General features: G+C 38.6%; 1 protein-coding gene across 1 annotated transcript; it reads left to right on the plus strand.

The window, feature by feature from the left end:
- Positions 8,817-14,715, plus strand: LOC107609088. Its single transcript, XM_016310920.1, has 2 exons — positions 8,817-9,077; positions 13,642-14,715. Exons 1-2 carry the CDS (start codon positions 8,817-8,819, stop codon positions 14,713-14,715), a joined length of 1,335 nt encoding a protein of 444 aa, XP_016166406.1.

Below are 15,098 nucleotides of genomic sequence, written 5' to 3' on the forward strand. Positions count from 1 at the left end.
AACCACTCCAATTGCTTGTTTTTGAGTTTTGTCCGCCAGCCTGATGACTACGTCTGTGGGCATCAGCTATTTGATTTGCAGCCTCTTCATAAGGGATAAAGGCATTAAGTTGACGCTTGCTCCCAGATCACAGAGTCCTTTGTCAAACATTGTTTCTCCTATGGCACAAAAAATGTGAAAACTCCCTGGGTCCTTCCTTTTTGTAGGCAGCTCTGGTTGAATGAGAGCACTGCACTCCTTGTTCATCACTATGGTTTGTCCTCCCTTGAGTGAGCTTTTCCTGGTCAGCAGCTCCTTCATATACTTGATGTATGAGGGCATTTGTTGGTGAGCCTTGATGAATGGTATGTTTACATGGAGGGATGCAAATATGTCAAGAAACCTTGAGTATATTCTCTTCTCTACACCACCATTTAGTAATTGGGGAAAGGGTGCATAGAGCCTCAGCAACTCTTTCTGCGTAATTGTGGTTTCCTGAGGATTCTCTTCCTGCCTTTCTGCTGATGTATCTTTAGATTATTCTGATGGTTTGTTCAACTCTTCCTCAATCTCCTTATCACTTATAGTAACCATCTTACAATCTTCCCATCTGACTTTCTTTGCTTCACCTCTTGGATTTTTCTCTGTGTCACTTGGGAAGCTATCAGTAGGTTTGGGAATCTTATCAGATAGGTATCCCACTTGAAATTCCAGCCTCTTGATGATGTCTCCCTGATTCTTGATATTGGCTCGCACCTCCTCTATGAACACCTTGTTATCTTGAATTTTCTTGCATATGCCTTCAAGTAGGGTCTCAATCCTGGAGAGTCTATCTTCAGATGATGGTGAGTTGAGATTGGAGGGGTGAGAAGGGCCATTTTGACTTTGGTATGGATGTTGAGGTGTGTTGTTGGGTGGTTGTTGGTATGACCTCTGTGTGGAGTGTTGGTAAGTTACATTGTTGTTGGGGTTATGGCGTCTCTGATCTTGGCCTTGGTCTTGTTGATTTCCCCACCCAAAGTTTGGGTGGTTCCTCCAACCAGGATTATATGTTTTGGAGTATGGGTCATGGTGCTACCTAGGTGAATTCCCAATGTAGTTGGCTTGTTCTTGATCACCCTCTGCTTCTTCATTCACTCCTTCTTGGGTTGCTGCTGAAGTGGTGATTGCTGCTACTTGATTCCTCTCCATCTTCTTGGTGGGGTCAGTTAATTGCTTAGTAATCATCTTGTTTTGAGCTAGCAGTGCATCCACATTGTTTAGCTCCATCACTCCTCTAGTGTTGCCTCTTTCAGAAGCATAGAAGTAGTCATTCTCTGCTACAGTCTTAATGACATCTATGGCTTCTTCAATGGTCTTCTTCTTGTTCAGAGATCCCCCGGATGAGTGGTCTACTGCCTTCTTTGATTCATACGAAAGGCCTTCATAGAAAATGTGCAACTACACCCATTCATTGAACATATCTGGAGGGCATCTTCTTGTCAAGTCTTTAAACTTCTCTCATGCTTCATATAGAGTCTCACCATCCTGCTGCCTGAATGTTTGTACCTCAGCTCTCAACCTGTTGATCCGTTGAGGAGGATAGAATCTTGCCAAGAACTTGTTCACCACATCTTCCCAGGTTGCTAAACTCTCCTTTGGAAAGGATTCCAGCCATTTAGATGCTTTGTCCTTGAGTGAGAAAGGGAACAGAAGTAGTCTATAAGTGTCAGGATGAACACCATTAGACTTCACAGTATCGCATATCCTCAGGAAGGTGGTTAGATGTTGATTGGGGTCTTCTTGGACACTTCCTCTGAATGAACAATTGTTCTGAACAAGGGTGATGAACTGTGGTTTTAGTTCAAAGTTGTTGGCATGTATGGTTGGCCGTTGGATGCTACTTCCACAGTTTTCTTGGTTTGGATTGATGTAAGAACCCAGAACTCTTCTCTCTTGCCCAGCCTGATGTGCTGGACCTTCTCTGCTATGGTTGTGAGCCTTTTCTTCATGATGGTTCTCCATATTCTCATCCATATCTGGTTCAAAGTACTCTTCCTCTTCCTCAGCACCAACTACTCTCTTTCCTCTTGCTTCCCTCCTTACTCTAAGAAAGGTCCTCTCAGTTTCAGAATTAAATAAAGTTGAAGCCCCACTTCTTCTACCTGTCATACAACGAACAAGGCACAAGCAGGAGAGATATATGCAGACAGCAATTTCTACAGAAATACTGTTAGTGTGAGTGATGCAATATATCAAACAATTAGTGGGTTAGTGACTGAATTGTAAACAACTAAGAAAATGGGTAGGGGAAAGGGAAGAAAATAGCTAAACAGAAAGTAAATTCCTCAAATGAACTTAAATCAAATAAAATAAAAACAAATGCTCAATCTAGTTATCCACCAATTTAATCATTGTTGATACAAAATCAATCCCCGGCAACGGCGCCATAAACTTGATGCACGGAAACTTGTCCTTTAACAAATCTCCCTAGGCAAGTATACCAAATTGTCGTCAAGTAAAAACTCACAATAGAGTGAGGTCGAATCCCACAGGGATTGATTGGTCAAGCAACTTTAATTGGAAGAATGTTCTAGTTGAGCTAAGCAGAAATTGGGTTGAGAATTGCAGGAAATTAAATAGCGGGAAAGTAAATTGCAGAAAATAAATGACGGAAGGTAAATTGCAGAATCTTAAATGGGGAAGGGGAGTTTAGCATGAAAGTAAATAGCAGAAACTAAAGAGAATGGGTAAGATCAGAAATGGGGAGTTCATTGGGCTTAGGAGATGTTGCATTCTCCGGATCAAGTTCATTTTCATCTTTTCCTCAATCAAAGCATTCATTGATCTCCTTGGCAATCTTAAGTGATTGAATTCCAATTCCTTGGTAATTTAATCTCTCAAATCAGATCAATAGCCAATTCCTTGGTCTAATTGCTCATGAAAAAAGATGAAGTGTGGTCACTGATTATACCACATGTATTTCCAAATCAAAGTATTGGGAGGATTATATGTCACCATATCCGCCCAAACCCCAATTTTGTCCAACATGAGAAAGCAATTCTAGCATGATCTCTTCATTCCTCTTCCAAGGTTCAGAAGAGATCCAAGTATGAATAGCTTCTTTTCCAAGATAACTACTCAATTGGATGAAGATTGAAAGCGCTCTAGTAAAATCAAGAGAAAAGAGAGAAGAAGGATAATGAAAACTATTATTGATCCATCAAATTACAACAGAGCTCCCTAACACAATGAAAGGGGTTTAGTTGTTCATAGCTCTGGGAAATGAAAGCAAAGATGGAGAGTACATTCTGAAAGTTAAACTAGAAGTACAGAGAAAGTAAAATACAGAGAGTAATTCTAGTAATGCCAAAAAGCTCTCTTCTAATTCAAAACTACCCTTATATATACTACTCTTCTGATCTTCTAGTTGGTTCTTCAAGTCTTGGATATGGGCCTTTGGATCTTGAGTTTGAAGCAGTTATCCTCTTCAATGGGCTTAGCTTTACTTGCAGAGAGAAAGTGTGAAGCATGCAGGGACTTTAGCTTAGGACGTTAGTGGCGTTAACGTTAAGTGAAAGTGTGGGTTCGAGAACATTAGTGACAATCACCTTTTACACTAACGTTCCTAACCCAGGGATGATCTATGTTAACTTCAACGTTAGTGGCACCAATGTGACCACTAATGTTGCCTTTTGGTCCTTCGTACACGTTATTGGGACTTACCTTTTCAAATAACATTGAGAGTCCTCCCTTCCCCCAACGTTAGAGTTCACGTTAGTGTGGCTAACGTGACCTTTAACGTAGGCTTGCCAAATCTTCGAGAACGTTAGTGACACTTACCTTTGTCACTAACTTTCCAAAACGCCCCTACTTCCCACGTTAGAGTTCACGTTAACTAGTTTAACGTGGCTTCTAACGTGGTAGTGATAGCCATCTCAAACGTTAGTGACAAAGGTGAGTGTCACTAACGTTGGCCATTCTTTTGCTTCCCCACGTTTACTTAGTTAACGTGACTCTTAACGTGGGCTATGATGGCTTCGAGGACGTTATTGGTGATTACCTTTCTCATTAACGTTGCAAGCTAGCTCCCTTTCCACGTTAGTGGTCACGTTAGTTAGACTAACGTGGCTGTTAACGTGGTTCTTCCTTGCTTCCTTTGTCCTAAAATCAAGCAGTAGAGTGCATCAAAGTTCTAATCCAAGTCATGAGACATGCATCATCCAATTCGTCATTTAATTCATGCATAATTCTCATGAAATCATGTAAAGTGCACAATGTTTGCTTGAATCAAGATGTAAGTAAAATTCTACCCAAAACTTGCTTATTTCCTAAGAAAATGCATGAAACTACCCTAAAACAGTAAAGAAAAGGTCAGTGAAACTGGCCAAAATGCCCTGGCATCACTAAACATTATTAATCTAATTAAATGCAAAAATATTAATTTATATATAGTGATGAAAATTATTTTTGCTATGCAGGTTCTGTTTGGACCGAATACAAAAAGAAATTGTTGCAAACTAACCTTCAGCTTTGATGTCAATATGATTGTGTTGGCTGATTTATTTTAATGGGCCAGTTTGATTTATTATTACAAGCCCAATATGCTTTTAAGAATTAAGCCTTGTTCAAAGTATGGCATACTATATGGCTGATGTAAATTGTGTTTAATTGGGCCAATTTCTACTAACATCAACATTAAGCCCATATTAAACCAATGATCCAATGCTTGGTCCGAAACCCATTGAAAGAAAGCAAATTGGTTTCATGCCTCCAACGGATTCCATTTCTTGTTGGGGGATGGATTTCAAAATTTAATTTGCTAGCATTGGAAATATAAAAGAGAGAGAAAAAGTATGATTGACATGATTGATTGGTTTAATGCAACACGCCACTCAGTAAGGGAAGTAAAAGCAACCTCATTTTAATTAATTTATTCTATTTCAATTAATTGCTTTTCTTCTAATTTCATCTTCTCTCTCATCTTTCTTTCTTTTCTTTCGGTCATTACCCAGCAACCATGAAAGCTACACCTAGCCACCGAAAAGAAGATAGAGCAAGCAACAATACCATCACAATGATGGCAAGAAAAAGCAAACGAAAAGTATGCTGTGGCTAAGATCCTCCTTCACTTGTGGTAAGATTTTGTGAAGAGATCTTGGCTCCTCCATACCAAAAATGGAAGTGAAGATCTTGGCCAACAGAGAAAAAGATCTTGGAAAGGATGGCTTGCCTCTGACTCGGCTCAACCATCACAGGAGGTAGCTACAGTGGCTACGTGATGGAAGAGGCAGAGATTGGAGCAGATGAAGCTATCATCATCATGAAGCATCAAGGGCCAGAAGTTCATCTTGGAGAGCAAGGCAAGGATGAAGGGCTCGGATTGATGAAGAGTGGTGACCAAGGAAGGAAAAGAGGTAATTGCATGTTGGGTTTTGCATGTGTTATCTCTTCTCTCTCTGGCCGAACCGGTTCTGTTTGAAGAAGAAGAAGAAGATTGGCTTGGTTTGTTTGGTTTCAACCTTGAAGGCTTCTCTCTATAAGTAAGGGTGAACAGTCAGGGTTTGATTTAAGGAGTGACAGTGCAAAAGCACAGGGTTCTTATAGCTCTCTAAGCTGACAGAATTTCTTCTCCTTCAATGTTCTCATTTTGTAATTTTTTCTGTTTAATTTTGTCATGTCTTGAGTCTCATGGAAAAAGGCAAATAGTGAGGTTTGTATGAAAAAGCCATAGAGCGAAAAAAGGTAGAGAGTGAAAAATTAAAAGAAAAAGCCATAGATGTTGATGAACAGACTTTTGTGTGGTTTAGAATTCACAAATAATGAAGTCTCATTGTAAAGTATAGTTTCTAAACCAACAATAGTCCTTTCACACAAAAGATTTATTTGTCACTAGTACAAACCCCTAAAATTATAAACCGAAGTATTTAAACCTCGGGTCGTTCTCCCTAGGAATTACAATAAAGTGTCTTGTTATTGGTTGTAGAGTATGTTTAGGGTTTTTTGGGATAAGAGGCAAGGAAGTAAATGGACAAGAATTTAAATGAAGCAAGTATTTAAAGAAGACAAGTAAATAAGAGAAAGCAAGTAATAAAGAGAGAGACATTTATGGCAAGGATTGAGAATATATGCTTTCTATCCTAGTCATACAATGATCAATTCATCTTATTTAGTCAACTCCAACAAATGGAAGAAGGTATCGTGTCATCTTCACATAAGGAGAAAGTCAAACAAGACTAATTAATCATGTCACAAATATAAACAAGAATTTATCTTATTACGTCATCTCCAACATTGGAAGAAGATATAGGTTATCTTCTATGAGAGAAAGTCTAACAAGACTAGCTAATCTCAATCCAAAAGTCCTAATCAACTCACTAATTAAATTAGCAAAAGGTTAGCGTCAATGGAAACAATATTAGCTAACAAATCTAGATCACCAACATGAGTTGGGTTTTCATGACTCAAGATTGCCTAATTACTCTTTCCAAGCCAGGAATGCTCAAAATCTACTCCAAAGTCGAACCAAGCATTTTGTCACACACTTGGTGGGTATAAATAGAAAGCATGGTAAAAGTGCAAGAATAATAAATCTACCAACTATCAATTGCAAGAAAAGTAAATTCACAACTCAATTCAACAATTAAAAGAACATCAAACATTAAATTTCATTAAAAGAGATCTAAATCCAACATAAGCATCCATGAACATAAAAGAGAGCAAAAAGGGAAATTAACACTACAAATCATGAGAATGAAAGAGTAGAAGCAAGAATTCATAAAAGAAACAAGATGAAAACATGTAATTGAACCTAAATCTAAGAGAGATTAACCTAACCTAATTCTAGAGAGAAGAGGGAGCTTCTCTCTCTAGAAACTAACCTACATGATGCTAATGCTACAAACAATTGCTCCCCCTTGCCCAATCTTGAATTCTTCTTGAAATAGCATCAGAAATGAGTTGGGTTGGGCCCAAAGTGCTTCAGAAATCGCTGGGGGCGATTTCACTTTAGTGGGCCATGAGCAACATCGGCACGCACGCGTACATGGCGCGTGTGCGCCCCTATACGCCAAGTAATGTATGGCAAATTTTATATCATTTTGAAGCCCCAGATGTTAGCTTTCCAACGCAACTGGAACCGCCTCATTTGGACCTCTGTAGCTCATGTTATGGTCGATTGAGTGCGAAGAGGTCAGGCTTGACAGCTTTATGGTTCTTTCATTTCTTCATGAGTTCTCCCACTTGCATGCTTTTCTCCTCGCTTCTTCCATCCAATACTTCCCTAATGAACCTGAAATTACTCAAAAAACATATCAAGGCATCGAATGGAATTAAAGTGAGTTAAAATTAGCTATTTTAAGTACTAAAAAGCATGTTTTCACATTTGAGCACAAATCAAGGAAGAATTGCAAAACCATGCTATTTCATTGAATAAATGTGAGAAAAGGTGATAAAATCTCCCAAATTAAGCACAAGATAAACCACAAAATCGGGGTTTATCAGATGTCCTTAGAGTTCCTTTGTACATCTATGTTGTGTTTCATGATTCTGTGGGAATCCCCTTGTAAGTTGGGTTAGCACTTTACAGTTGAAAGCTTGGCTATGACCAAGTCAAGTTCAGTTTGGGTTTAGATTCTAGACTTGTCCCGGATAGGAAGGGTAGTTCCTAGGGAGAATTGGTGTTTGTAATCAAGGATGATTATAGTGAAATTCCATCATTGCAGCTGAACCAGGATATATCTTGGTGTAATTCTCTCTCTCTTCTACTCCATTTCTGTTTCTGCTGCCAAGGAGATAAAACTGAAAATATCTCGTGCTGACTGACGAGACAAAAAGAAAAGTCTCATGGCTGGGGATGAGACAAAAGAAAAAGTCTCGTGGCTAGTTACGAGATAAAAAGACAAAAAGTTTTCAAAAGTGGTTTCAAAGGCCAGCAAGTATTATCAAGTAAAAAGGGGGCTAAGATTCAACCCCCCCTTCTCTTAGCCACTGATAACCATCAATTGGTATCAGAGCTTGGTCTCAAAGAGATCAAGCCTTGCAGCTTGGAGAAAAGATCCTGATGGCAGAAAACAGTGGCTCAAATCTAGTGTCCTACAATCTGACTGAAGGACAATCAAGCAACCGACCTCCTCTTTTCAATGGGAAAAACTATACCTATTGAAAGGAGAGAATGAAGATCTTTGTGCAAGCAATGGACTACAGACTCTGGAAGATCATCCTTGAAGGTCCTCAATATCCAACCGTCACAAGTTCCGAAGGAGTTGTCACTCACTCCTAAACCAGAAGCAAGCTGGACCGAAGAAGACAGAAAGACGGTTGAACTCAACGCCAAGGCGATCAACTTACTCAACTGTGCTATCAGCTTCGAGGAGTACCTACGGGTATCACGATGCACAACAGCAAAGGAAATCTGGGACAAACTCCTAGTCACTCATGAAGGAACCACCATTGTAAAGAAGACCATGATAGATATGTTAAACAGAGAGTATAAAATCTTTGCAATGAAGGAAGGAGAATCCATTGATGAGCTGTTTGAGCGCTTCAACACCATTATTGTTGGCTTGGATGCTATGGGAATTAAGTATCTTGAATCTGTGATAGTGAGAAGAGTGTTGAGATGTCTCACAAAAGAGTGGGAAACAAAAGCTTTAATTATTTATGAGAGTAGTGGTCTTGACTCCATGACTTATGATGATTTGAGAGGAAATTTACTTGCTTTTAAAAATACCTATTTGAAAAAAGATTCAAAAAAGAAAGGAATAACTTTCTCATCTGTTACTAACCCTCTGGATGATGAATCCAGTGATAACTCATCTGAAAATGAATTTGTGTTGTTTGCAAAAAAATTCAGGAAAATGGTGAAGCTCAAGGAGAGAGGCAAAGGAGGCAGCTTAAGAAAACAGAAGAAAGATTTCAACAAGGTGACTTGCTACAACTGTAAAGAAACGGGGCACTTCAAATCTGACTACCCTAAGTTAAAAAAGGAAGAAAAACAGAAGAAAGAAAAGAAAAAGGGACTGATGGCATCATGGGAAGATCTTGAAAATGACTCTGAAGATGATGAAGAATCTGAAACAAAGTCTCAACCATGCCTTATGGCTGACCACGTTGAGCAGGTAATCATTTCTAACCGTGACACAGAATCTCTTCATCTTATGATAGATCATCTTTCTGAAAAAATATGATGCTTTTTGCTGGATAATCAAGAACTTGAACAAAAAATTATCATCCTTAAAGAAGAAAATGGATTTCTAAAAGAAAAGCTAAGGGAGGCCGAAACTGCTTGTGATCTTGTTAAAGAAAATAAGCAGTTAAAAGCCCAACTTAGGAGCTGTGAAAGTGATCATTCGGTTGTTACTTATGTTGATTGTTTTAAAAGGAATGAAGAGTTGCTTAAAGAGGTCAAAAGGCTTAACGAAGACTTAGCCAAATTCACATAAAATTATGAAAATTTGAATCAAATCTTGGCTAGCCAAAAACCTCTTTATGATAAAGCTGGCTTGGGGTTTTATAAATCTGTTGAAAAATCCCATTTTGAAAATATTTCTTCATCTTCCAATGATACAAGTTTTCAAAATCCAAGAAGCTTTAAAAAACAGCAACTCCAAGATTTTGTAGGTTATGTAACTGAGTTGGACATTTTTCCATACAATGCTTTTTTGGTGAAAGGATGATAGGTGATAAAGTTTACAAGGTTGTTTTTTATTATAATGGCTTAGGACATAAGAGATAGTTTAACGTGAAAGGATCCAAGAAAATTTGGATACCTAAGGTCACTTGAGCTTGTTTTGTAGGTATGCCTAGCGTCCAAATGGAAAGAAAATATGTGGTATAGGGATAGCGGATGCTCTAGGAATATGACCGGAAAGACAACCTTCTTCATAAAGCTTGATGAATATGATGGAGGACTTGTCACTTTTGGTGATGATGCAAAAGAAAAAATAGTGGTTGTTGGGAAAGTTGGTAAAAGCTTTTAATCTTGTATAAATGATGTCCTTCTTGTAAATGGTTTGAAATATAATTTACTTAGTATTATTCAATTGTGTGATTTAGGTTTTGAAGTTATTTTTAGAAAGTTTGTGTGTTTGGTTGTTTGTGAGAAAACTGGGGATATTTTATTTGAAGCTAAGAGGTGCAATAATGTGTATGGATTGACGCTTGAGGACTTGAAAGAACAAAATGTAACTTGTTTTACCTCTCTTGAATCTGAAAAATGGCTATGGCATAGAAAGTTGGGTCATGCTAGCATGTACCAAATTTCTAAGCTAGTTAAGAAAAATTTGGTTAGAGGAATTCCAAATATCAAATTTGATAAGGACCTTACTTGTGATGCTTGCCAATTGGGCAAACAAGTAAAATCCTCTTTTAAACCAAAAGATGGAATCTCAACCAAAAGGCCATTAGAGATGTTACACATTGATCTTTTTGGTCCAACAAGAACTCAAAGTTTAGGAGGTAAACACTATGGTCTTATGGTGGTAGATGATTACTCTAGATTTGGTTGGGTTCTTTTTTTTTGCTCATAAAAATGATGCTTTTCATGCTTTTTCAACTCTATGTAAGAAAATTCAAAATGAAAAAGATTTAAAAATTGCCCATTTAAGAAGTGATCACGGAAGAGAATTTGAAAACCAAGATTTTGAAAAATTCTGTGATGACTTTGGAATTTCTCATAACTTTTCATGCCCTAGAACCCCTCAACAAAATGGGGTGGTTGAGAGAAGGAATAGAAGCCTTCAAGAGATGACTAGGGCCATGCTATGTGAGAATGAGACTCCTAAATTTTTATGGGCTCAAGCTGTAAATACAGCTTATTACATTTTGAATAGGACAATTATTAGAAAAAGGGTTGAAGAAAACCCCCTATGAGCTATGGAAAGGAACCCCTCCAAATCTTAAGTATTTTCATGTTTTTGGATACAAATGTTTTGTACTTAACAATAAAGAAAATCTTGGGAAATTTGATCCGAAATCCTATGAAGGAATGTTTGTTGGATACTCCACTACTAGCAAGGCCTATAGAATTTATCTCAAAGAGCATAGGACCATAGAGAAATCCATACATGTTATTTTTTGTGATTCTAATTTAATTCCCAGTACTGTGATAGATGATGATTCAGATTGTGAAGAAGCTGGAACAAGTAAAGAAAATCCCAAATCTGTTCAGAATGAAGAATCTGCCAGTCCAGTTTTGTCTCGTCAGATTGAAGGAGACATTTCCATTTTGTCTCCTGAGCAGACACGAGAAACTGAAATAGTGAGACCACCAGAAACTCATCAAAGCTCAACACCACTCCAGAAGCCTAGAGAATAGAAGTCTATGAGGGGTTATCCTCATGACTTTATAATCGGTGATCCCTCTCAAGGTGTAACAACAAGATCCTCAACCAAAAGGCAATCCGAACCAAGCAATTTTGCCCTCTTGTCACAAATGGAGCCCAACAATGTCAAACAAACTCTTGAAGATCCATCATGGGTCAAAGCAATGCAAGAAGAGCTTGCTCAATTCGACAAGCTAAGAATGAGGTTTGGACACTAGTACCTCATCTGGATGGTAAAAAAGTTATGGGTACTAAGTGGGTGTTTAAAAATAAACTTGGTGAGGATGGACAAGTTGTTCATAACAAGGCTAGATTAGTGGCCCAAGGTTACGATCAAGAGGAGGGTATAGATTTTGATGAGTCTTTTGCTCCGGTAGCTAGAATAGAAGCAATTAGGTTGCTTCTTGCCTATGCTGCCCATAAGGGCTTCAAAATGTTTCAAATGGATGTTAAATGTGCTTTCCTTAATGGCTTTATTGATGGAGAAGTGTATGTGGCACAACCCCCCGGTTTCGAACATAAAGATTTTCCAAATCATGTTTTTAAACTATCTAAGGCTCTTTATGGTCTTAGACAAGCTCCAAGAGCTTGGTATGAAAGGCTTAGTGCCTTCTTGTTAGAAAATCAATTTCAAAGGGGTACCACCGACACTACTTTATTTATTAAAGCATCTAATGATGATATTCTCCTAGTTCAAGTTTATGTGGATGACATTGTGTTTGGTTCGGCCAATGAGACCTTGTGTGAAGAGTTTGGAAAACTCATGACTAGTGAGTTTGAGATGAGTTTAATGGAGAGCTTACTTTCTTTCTTGGCCTTCAAATTAAACAAACTCCTAGTGGTACCTTTATTCACCAAGGAAAGTATGCAAAAGAACTTATCAAAAAATTTGGCCTAGAAAGCTCCAAACCAATGGGAACACCAATGCATCCTAACACAAAACTTGAAAAGGATGATGATGGCCAAGATGTGAATAAAACAAGGTATAGAGGAATGATAGGTTCACTTATGTACCTTACCTCCTCTAGACCGGATATTGTTCAAAGTGTGGGTGTATGCTCAAGGTTTCAATCTCACCCAAAAGAATCCCATCTTTCGGCCGTTAAGCGCATCATTAGATACATCAAGGGGACTAGTGATTATAGCTTGTGGTATCCTAAATCTGATGACTTTTGTGCAATAGGGTTTTGTGATGTAGATTATGCGGGAGATAGGATGGATAGACGGAGTACATCCGGCATGTGTTGCTTCCTTGGAAGCTCACTCAACATGTGGTCAAGCAAAAAGTAAGCCACAGTGGCTCTATCCACAGCTGAAACTGAATATATTTCTGCATATGCATGTTGCTCACAATTAATTTGGTTAAAAACGCAGTTGGAATATTACAAATTAAAGATCAATAGTATACCCTTATTTTGTGACAATATGAGTGCCATTAACATCCTGTTTTGCACTCAAGAACCAAACACATTGAGATAAAATATCATTTTATTAGAGAACATGTGCAAAAGGGTACTATTGATATTCAATTTATAAAATCTGAAGACCAACTTGCTGATATTTTTACAAAACCCCTCTGTAAAGAATGATTCTGCACTTTGAGAAAAAGTTTGGGAACGTTTGATTTAAGTTCTATTGATAACTTGTGAAATATTGATTCTGCTCAGTTTTGTCTATTAGGAATGGACGAGATAAAAATAAAAGTGTTGGAAGGGCTGTGATCAAGGGGGAGACAGCACCAAAGATTAATTCTCATGGCCCCCACCAAATTTCCTTGACCCCATTCTGACCGTTTTGTTAGTTTCTCTCTCTGAAAATCAAAATGTCTTTTTGTTGTCTCATCAAATCTTATTGGAAGTGGTTATTGTCAAATCAAATCCTTCTCTTCACCTAATCCCTTGATTCTAGGAAACCACCTTTTCAATTTATTTCAAATAAAAGGGAAACTCGCTGGGTATTAACCGCCACTTAATGGACATTTAATTCCCCTTAATTCTCTCGCTGCTCCATATTTATTGCTTCTCTAACCTCCCTCCTCCCTCACTCCATTCGGTTTCTACTCAATCCCCTCATATTCCACTTCTCCATTTTCACTACCATGAAAAAGAAAACTGCTCCCAGGAAAAGCGAACGCATTCTTTTCTCTAAAAAACCATCCACTCCATAATCTCATACTCACATCCATATTCACTCTATATCATCATCTTCTCCCTCACCTCCCTCAAAGCAAACCGACACCATGCGTAGGAAGGTCATAGCTACAAAAACTTCTTCAAGGAAGAAGAAAGAGAGAGTTCCCGTGGAAGAAGAGGAAGAGTCTCACACATCACCCATTCCGTCTCCACCACCATCTCCACAGAAGAAAGCCACACCCAGGAAGAGTGGCCAGAAATCAAAAGGATTTGCTCTGCACAACACTAAGGAACCTGCAAACCTGGAATCTTTGGACTTCAAGAACAAATTCAGCAAGACACACTCTCACTATGACCCTGCCCGATTCAACTCCTGTGCTTCATATGAATTCCATAAAGAAGTCTTGGAAAAGCGTCATCTCTGTGCAACCTACCTTGTCAACCTGGACTCTCTCACCAGCAAGGGGATAAATGTGTCTCCTCTTTTTAAACTGCTTCAATGGACTCCTCTGCTTTACATCGAGAAGCCAGTTTACCCAGGTTTAGTTCGAGAGTTCTACGCCAACTTGAGACTTATTGATGGTACCATACATTCATACGTGAAGAGAGTTCACATCACACTTGACACTGCCACCATTGGGACGGCCTTGGGCTACAAGGAGGAAGGGCCTCTCTCTGGCTTGGATGGCACTACCCCCACCTACAAAGCTCTCGGACCAACCAATTCTCTGCTTCACAGAATTGTAACCCACATTCTGACTCCTCAAAGCGGCTCTCACAATAGAGTAACACTCTCTGACTCTCTTATTATCTTTGCACTTGTTACATCTACCCCTATATCTTTTGGTTATCTTATGATCCGACATATGTGGGAATCGGTAAAAAGCACCAAAAAGGCAAATATGCCCTATGGTATGTTCTTAACCAGCATCTTTGAATATTTTAAAGTTGACCTTCTGAATGAGGCTGTAGAGAACAAAGTGTCAATGATCAAGGGAGGTGGAGCGGTTAAGGGAACAAAGGGCAAGAAATTTGGGGCTTCGGAGAGTGACTATGAGAGTCGGCCCGAATCTTCCAAGGCAACTGAATCCATTAGGGAAATTCTCACTGAATTTTCAAATATGTCAGAACTCATGATACAATTCCATAAAGCAGGACGCAAGTTAGCGTATGAAAATGAGAAGGCTTGGGGAAGATGCAAAGATAAAGTCAGTTTGATGCTAGAAAGTCTTGATGAGGATCCGGAAAATGCAAGTGAAGAAGGAGCTGAAGCATCTGATTTTCATCTCTCTGATGATTAAACTTCTGTTTAGTGTTTGATATTGGCACACTTAGACTCAATTTGATACTCTGTTTTGGCTTGTTACTATTAGTACTATAACTCTGTGATACTCTGTGGATACTTTTGGAAATATTTTGGATATTCTGCTTGCTATGTCATATTCTTTTTGCAGGTGCCCCTTGATGCCAAAAGGGGGAGGAATGGTTCTGAAAATTGAAAATGGAAAACAAGAGATGAAACTCCTTTGAGAGTTCATGATCACGAGTTCATGATTACCCTTGTTTATGCTTGCTTGATAATGCATGTCGATAATGCACTTGTTTTATCATGATTGCTGCTGATTGCTTAATGTTTATCTTGGTAAAATGCTTGGTTGATTGTTGATTATAATTATGAAGCATT

Source organism: Arachis ipaensis, chromosome B01 (assembly GCF_000816755.2).
Source record: "Arachis ipaensis cultivar K30076 chromosome B01, Araip1.1, whole genome shotgun sequence".
Classification (NCBI taxonomy): domain Eukaryota; kingdom Viridiplantae; phylum Streptophyta; class Magnoliopsida; order Fabales; family Fabaceae; genus Arachis; species Arachis ipaensis.